Source organism: Toxorhynchites rutilus, chromosome 1 (assembly GCF_029784135.1).
Source record: "Toxorhynchites rutilus septentrionalis strain SRP chromosome 1, ASM2978413v1, whole genome shotgun sequence".
In the NCBI taxonomy this organism is placed as follows: domain Eukaryota; kingdom Metazoa; phylum Arthropoda; class Insecta; order Diptera; family Culicidae; genus Toxorhynchites; species Toxorhynchites rutilus.
This window is the reverse complement of record NC_073744.1, coordinates 87,772,257-87,780,463: the sequence shown is the minus strand read 5'-3', so window position 1 is coordinate 87,780,463 and position 8,207 is coordinate 87,772,257. Positions and strand designations below refer to the sequence as shown.

General features: G+C 42.8%; 1 protein-coding gene across 1 annotated transcript; it reads left to right on the top strand.

Moving 5' to 3' along the window:
* Positions 1 to 2,439: 2,439 nt before the first annotated feature.
* Positions 2,440 to 7,686, top strand: LOC129761142 (uncharacterized). The gene has a single exon (XM_055758850.1). It carries the CDS (start codon positions 2,440 to 2,442, stop codon positions 7,684 to 7,686), a length of 5,247 nt encoding a protein of 1,748 aa, XP_055614825.1.
* The last annotated feature ends 521 nt before the right edge of the window (positions 7,687 to 8,207 follow it).

Genomic DNA, 8,207 nt, shown 5'->3' with positions numbered 1-8,207 from the left:
AAACATGCATCTCAAGCTGCCAATAAAATTTGTGCAGTTTATGGACCCGATACAGTTTCCATTTCCACCGCACAACGATGGTTCCAACGTTTTCGTTCTGGTGTAGAGGTCGTCGAAGATGCGCCACGCTCCGGAAGGCCTGTCGTCGAAAATTGCGACAAAATCGCTGAATTAGCCGAGAAAGACCGGCATAGTAGCAGCCGTAGCATCGGCCAAGATCTGGGGATAAGTCATCAAACCGTTATTAACCATTTGAAGAAGCTTGGATTCACAAAGAAGCTCGATGTATGGGTGCCACACACGTTTTTTTTCCCAAAATATATATTTTTATCAAGGCTCATATGGCGTTAGCCTCACGGGGCCGGGAGTTCAATACTTTGACAATTTTTCTTATTATCTATTGTGGTGTATAGAGCTGGGTTATAATATGATAGTAAAAATGCTTGAATAATTTCGAGTGTGTAAAGACTAGCGAAGCATAGACTTGGCCGATATTCTTATTCGGTACTAAAATAATAATGAGCCAATCTGTCAAAGCGGAGCGAAAGCTTTCGAGAGGAAATTAAGTAAAGCTCTAGAAACGAAGAGAGGGAATTTACGATAAAAGCTTTAGATGAGAGGTGGACATATATAAAGCGATGCGAGGAAATATTCTGCCTTTTTGGGAGAGACGAATGAACTCTCTGAGTTTAAAGTCTCTTTAATTCAATACCGTTACCGTATTCTGCCTTTTTCGGATCAATTATAGGACGGACAACATCGGAGAACAACGCAGGACAACGGACATCGCATCGTACATCGAACATCGGACATCAGCATCGTAAATAAAATGGATGCGGGTAACGGATACGACATCTATTGTTACGGACCCAATTTAGATAGCAAGGCCGGCCAATAAACAAAATAATGTTATTGAAGTGCAAACGAGCGCATAGAAAATTTATAGCCCAATGAATCACCAGATACGGCCATGTGATTCATCCCTTTCTTATTTTTCTTTTCCTTTTGTATAGCTTCAGACAAGCGGTGCATGACGCACCAGAAAGTAGGGACAAATAAATAAACAAATCTGTGACCCGCACGATCCTCTGAATAGATCGTATTACTCATAGTGTAGCGCAGGCATACAAGATAGGAAATCACGTGTTCATTTGAGACCGTGAGCAGGCAGCATAGACAGATAAGGCGCCTGGAATACACAAAGACAACAAGGCACCAGGCGAAAGATTATTGCTGGTAATAAGCCTGGCCTCGCCCATTATCGAATATACGAAGGGCTATAAACAAAAATAACATTTTAAGCCGACGATGAGTAATAAACTTTCTAAATTGTACCCCTCTAGCGAGAGCGACAAAGGTCCGCAGAGATAAGCGGGTAGTAATAACATGTAGGGAAATAGCAGGCAGACAATCGATATGGGCTCGGTTGTCTGAGAAGGAAAGAGAGATCTCTTCTCTCCTTTATAGTTTTAACGCCTAGGAATGAATTCTTGGGTATATATACTGGGGATTCTGGCCTAGGAAGACAGTTCAATTTCACAGTTCAAATCAAACAGTTCAATTTCACAGTTCAAATCAAACAGTTCAAATCAGAAGTCTAATTCGTTAGTTCAAAATCAAAGTTCGTAGTTCAAAGTTCAATTCGTGATCCGAAAATCCACCAAGCGTTGACAACCAGGCGTCACGCATCAGAATCCGGATACACCCAAGCGTTGGCAACCAGGCGCCACGCTATAAAAGGTATAACCAAAAGGAACAAATCCCAATCCGAAAAGCAGACCATTTGCTTCGCTTCACCGGACCGCACTGGAGCCGGAAGAGGTTGAAGTTTTGTGGCTGCCCTAGCCGGGATTTGTTCACGCAAAGGGGCTTAGCCCATAAGAGACCAACCAAGTCCAGGGAAATAGATCCCTGGCTTTAATAAATTTAAACCGTGATTCTCAGGCCTCAATTGCCGACATCTAGGGAAATAAGTTCCCTAGATTAATCACGAAGCGCTCGAGAGAGGACGAGCGAAAAGTCTTGCCTTCATAGCAAGCATCTAGGGAACTCCAGTTCCTTAGATTATATTTTGGTGGCTCCAGAGAGGAGATTTAAAACTCACACCTTCGCCAAGAAAAGAACCACGATCCCTCGCGCAAGAGGAGTAAATCGGGAGGCTCAGAATCACGCCTTTTTGAAAAGACTAAGAAGTCAAGAATTGAAATTTGAACTCTCGCGCCAGAGAGTGAAATTGAACTCACGTGTATTCAAACGGGAATCACGTTGTAAGAGGAGATAAGACTTGGAACTCAAGCACTCATAGAAATTGATTTGAACACACGTGCATTCAAAAGGGAATCACGTTTATAAGAAAGAGATAAGACTTGAAAATTTAAGCACTCAAAAAAGATCTGAATTGAACTCACGTGTATTCAAGAAGGAATCACGTTAATTAAAATGGCTACATACGCATATAAAGCCAACCCTAATGGGCACTGCCGTCTGTGTACGGACAAAGACAAGAAAGAGGACATGGTCGCATGCGATGAATGCGATCGGTGGTTCCACATTTCATGTGTGGGACTCACATACCTACCCAAGAAAGATGAAAGGTGGGTATGCCCTAAGTGCATGAGCACAGAAAGGGAAATGATGGAACTGAAAGTCAAAGTCAGACAATCAGTTTCCGGAAATAGTTTGCAAGAAATTTTGCAAGAGAACAGAGCAGCGATGGAAGCTCTGGTAAAGTCCATGAGGACAACGAGATTCGAAGCTGAACCAGGTACAAGTTCAGCACACAATAATGACAGCATCGAAGGTCAAAATCAGGAGGCAGAGCCAGAATGGACTGTCTACCTAAAGCGACAAGCACTCATGAGCTTGCCAAAATATGGAGGTGCGGCCAGAGAATGGCCGAAATTTAAAAAGGCCTTTGATGAGACCACAAAACAAGGTCAATTTAACAGGCTTGAAAATTTGAATCGCCTGCAAACAGTGCTGTACGGGAACGCAGAGAGGAGCGTCCGACAGTTAATGATGGATCCAAATAATATGGACCAAATAATTGATAGACTAGAAGATAATTTCGGAAGACCCGAACTAGTCTATAAAGAACTACTAGCCGAACTCACCAATATCAAAAGGGAGAGTCGGAATTTGATTACCGAGATATCCGAAGCACTGGATAATCTCGTCTGTAATGTTTCTCTTATGGATAGAGAAGTATTCCTGATTGACCACCGATTGGTGGAAGAGATCATAAGGAAAATGCCCTACGGTCTACAGGTGAAGTGGACTGAAGAAATGTACGACGGGGCAAAGACTTTAGCTGATCTCAATGAGTGGCTGAAGCCTCATTCGAGAACCAATAGACTGCTGAATGGCACCAGCAGGCCGCAGCCGCGAGAAACAAGCAGACCGCAGCCGCGAGAAATTAACAGATCGCAGCCGCGAGACACGAGGCCTGAGCGTCGATCTAACGTAAATACGCATCAGGAAAATAGATCGACAATAATAAAACGCAATTGTGAAGCATGTCGGGGAAACCACAAACTCCTCGAATGCACCAGATTTAAGGCTATGAAGCCTGAAAAGCGAAATGAATTAGCCTTTAAGGCAAAGGTATGCTTGAGCTGTCTCGCATTTACAAACCATATGATGCGAGACTGCAAAAGAGCAAAACAATGTGGAATTAATGGATGTAAGTTCAAACATCATCCATTAATTCATAAATCTCATGAGAGAGAATCAAGTGATTCAAATCAGTCGGAAGGACAGCATAGTCCAGATACACAAGCAGATGGTGAGATACACAATCACCAACAACTAACAAAATCCAACGTATTCTACCAAATAGTTCCTGTGACGTTGAAAAATAATGACAAAATCATCAACACGTTCGCTTTCTTGGATGCGGGGTCATCACTCTCTCTAATAGACGAGGAGATTGCGAACAAGTTAGGGCTCAACGGAAGAATTGATCCGTTAATGCTAAAGTGGACGCAGAACGTCACGAGAAACGAACAAAACAGCCGTAGAGTTCAGGTACGAATCAACGGCAACAATGAAAAAGAATACGTCATGAAAGGAGTGAGAACGATAAAGAATCTCCAACTCCCAGAGCAAAGCTTCAACAAGGAGGTGATGGAGAAAAGGTATCCATACCTCAAGAATCTGCCGTTGAGCAGTTACAGCAGTATACGCCCGACGATATTAATTGGACTGAGTCACAGTCACTTGTTAATTCCATTCGAAAGGCGAATGAGAAAACCGAACGAGCCCACAGCGCTACGAACCAAACTTGGATGGTTCATGTTCGGCAACATATCGTCCAATGTGCAAGGCGGACACATCATGGTCATTCAGCAAGAAGATGAAATGAACAAGGCTTTGCAGAAATATTTCTCCACCGAAGACTTCGGCGTTAAGGTAGTCAAGAATCTACCAAAATCAGCTGAAGAAGAAAAGGCTGAACAAATTCTAAGAAGTACTATGAAATACAAGGATGGTAAATACGAAGTTGGACTTCTATGGAAAGATGAGGAAACGAAATTTCCAAATAGCTACAACAATGCAGCAAAGAGGCTGACAACGAGTGAGAGAACGTTAAAAAAAGACCCAGAGTTGAAAAAATGGGCAATAGAAACATTTGCGGATTACGAGAAGAAAGGCTACATCCGCAAACTGTCAGAGGAAGAAATTATGAAGCCGATATCAAGAGTGTATTATCTTCCACACTTTATTGTGCACAACAAAAACAAGTTGCCACCTAAGCCAAGGTTGGTTTTCGATGCGGCGGCAAAGATACAAGGTGTATCATTCAACACGGAACTGTTATCAGGGCCGGATGCTACTACGTCATTGTTCGGTGTTTTAGTAAGATTCCGAGAAGGAGCAATTGCTGTATGTGGAGACATCAAAGAGATGTTCCACCAAGTACGAATCCGAGCTGAAGATCAACACGCTCAGAGATTCTTATGGAGAGATTGTGATAGCAGTAAGAAACCTGATGTATACGTAATGCAGGTGATGACATTCGGATCAACCTGTTCACCGTCATGTGCACAAGCGGTTAAAAACCACAACGCAGAAAAATTCAGAAAATATTGTCCAGTGGCGACTGAAGCAATCATCAAGCAACACTACGTCGACGATTATTTGGATAGTTTCGAAGAGCTTGATAAGGCAGCAGAGATAGTACTACATGTTATGAAAATTCACGATCACGCGGGTTTCCACATCAGAAACTTTGTGTCAAACAGCAGAGAACTTCTGCAAAGTTTACCCTCGGAACGTGTACAAATTTCCGGAATCAAAATGTTCGAAGAAAAGGATTCAATGACAGAAAAGGTACTTGGTGTATATTGGAACACCACGTCTGACACACTCGGCTATCAAATCAAATTAGACAAGCTAGGAAGTGATGTTACACAAATGCTACGTTTACCAACAAAGAGAGAGGTACTAGCTTTCGTGATGAGTGTCTACGATCCACTTGGACTCATCTCAAATATAACTGTGCATGGAAGAATCCTCATGCAAAGGCTGCACATAGAAAATATAGATTGGGATGACGAAATTCCCGAGAAGTTGCAGTCAGACTGGCAACACTGGTTAGAAATTATTAAATCTGCTGAGAGCGTAACGATACCAAGATACATCCTCGAAGAAAGAACAGGTGAAGTAGAACTACACACCTTTGTAGATGCTTCTGAGAAAGCATTTTGTGCATGTGTGTACGTAAGAAGTATATCTGGAAACACACCACACGTAAGACTTCTATCAGCAAAGTCTAGAGTAGCACCAGTCAAACCATTGAGCATACCACGCCTAGAGCTACAAGCGGCCGTGTTAGGAAGCCGATTAACCAAAACGATAATAGATGAAACGAGGTTGAAAATCGTCAGCAAAACATTTTGGAGTGATTCACAGACCGTATTGTCATGGATCAAGAGTCCAAAACGAAGAAGCGTATTTGTGATGCATCGAGTAGGTGAAATCCTGGAAGATAACAGGAAAAATGAATGGCGATGGGTGCCAACAGATGAAAATCCAGCCGATGAAGGCACAAAGGAAAAGCTAGGAAAATCACAATGGTTTGAAGGACCTGATTTCCTAAAGCTCTCAGAATCGTCATGGCCTTCCACTGAAGAGAAGGAAACAGACGAAGAGTTGAGAGAAACAGTGCTAGTTCACGAAGAACTAAGCAAACTTAGTTTCATCGATAAGTACAAGGAGTACTCAGATTGGTGGAAGTTGGTGAAGAACCTTTGTGTATTAAACAGGACAAAGGAAAGATTACGTCGTGGATATATTCCAGACATTGAGTACAAAGACTACCAAAGAGCTGAGAACGTGCTCTATAGAAAGATGCAATGGGAAGCGTTTCCAACAGAGATGGAAACTTTATTCAATGGCGGAACAATATCGTCAGGACCATTGGTCAGTTACGCACCCTTCCTAGACGAGGCAGGGGTAATGAGAAGTGGAGGACGTTTGAAGAAAGCCATGTCAGTACCATGGACTACAAGAACGCCAATATTGCTCCCACAAAAGCATCCATATACATATTTGATCGTGAAAGCAACACACGAAAGATATTTCCACCACGGCGAAAACACCGTCATAGCAGCATTACGGCAGAAGTATTGGATACTGCATATAAGAACAGTATTAGCAAACGTCAAGAAGAATTGCAATAGGTGCAAAATACGACGTGCAACTCCGGTAGAGCCGATGATGGCAGATTTACCACATTTCCGCACAGAAGCGCATATACCTCCATTTACAAACTGCGGAGTAGATTACTTCGGACCTTTCGAAGTAGCGGTAAAGAGATCGCTCGAGAAGAGATGGGGCGTCATATTCACCTGTCTCTCAACAAGAGCAGTACATATTGAGATGGCAGAAAATCTCAGTACTGATGCGTTCATGGTCGTGTTAAGGAACTTCCAGAACCGAAGAGGAAAGGTCACCAGTATCTACAGCGACAACGGAACGAACTTCGTTGGAGCAGAGCGAGAGTTAAAGTCGCTAGTCAATGAAATCAACGAGAAGATGGGCAAAAATGAAGCAGCAAAAATGGAAATCCAGTGGAGATTCAACCCACCTTCAGCACCACATTTTGGAGGCGCTTGGGAGAGATTAATAAGAAACGTCAAAGTAGCACTAGCAGAGATCCTGAAAGTTTGGGGTAGGAGCAAGCCATCAGCAGCAACGTTGCAAGCTGCATTCATCCAAGCGGAATTTTTAGTCAACTCTCGACCGTTGACACACATACCAGTCTCCTGCATCGACGATGAAGTGTTGACGCCATTCCACGCGTTAATAGGAAGAGCAGGAGAGTATGCCCCACCGTATGCACCAACGACCAGTCAGTATGACACAGCGCAATGGAGACGCATTCAACATTATTCCAAGTTGTTTTGGAACCGATGGAAGAAGGAGTACTTACCAACTCTGTTAAAGCGTAATAAAAATACGCAGAAAGTAGAACCGATCAAAGTCAACGACATCGTCTTAATCACGGACGACGACGCACCACCAGGAAAATGGCTTAAAGGACGAGTCATCGAAACGTTTGTGGCGAGCGACGGGCAAGTTCGCCAAGCAAAGATCCAAACCGCGAAAGGTGTCCTGAAACGACCGGCAGTTAAAATTGCAGTACTGGACATTATCAAGGGAAATGATCCAGCCATCAACTAATCAGGAAGAAGACGTCAGTGCTCGCTACCAGAGCACCAATATCCGAAAGATGCAGCCAACTGATGTAAGCTCGCGTCAGAGCTAAGATGTATGATCCATGGACCAAGCATTGAAGAGGACATCCTTTGGAACCAGGCAACGTGCCGAAGAATTGAAATTTAAAAGTGTTTTTAAACTCTGTTAGAATATAAGGATGAATGTAAAATAAATGATGCTCCGAAAACATGTAAACAAATAGAGATATAAGTAACACAGGTAGCATAGGGTCCGTTCAGGAATTTTATAAATCGAACAAGTAGATTTATCAGGGCCGGAATGTTACGGACCCAATTTAGATAGCAAGGCCGGCCAATAAACAAAATAATGTTATTGAAGTGCAAACGAGCGCATAGAAAATTTATAGCCCAATGAATCACCAGATACGGCCATGTGATTCATCCCTTTCTTATTTTTCTTTTCCTTTTGTATAGCTTCAGACAAGCGGTGCATGACGCACCAGAAAGTAGGGACAAATAAATAAA

Coding starts and splice junctions, on each gene's coding strand:
- LOC129761142 (XM_055758850.1), top strand. CDS start 2,440: ATGGCTACATACGCATATAAAGCCAACCCTAATGGGCACTGCCGTCTG.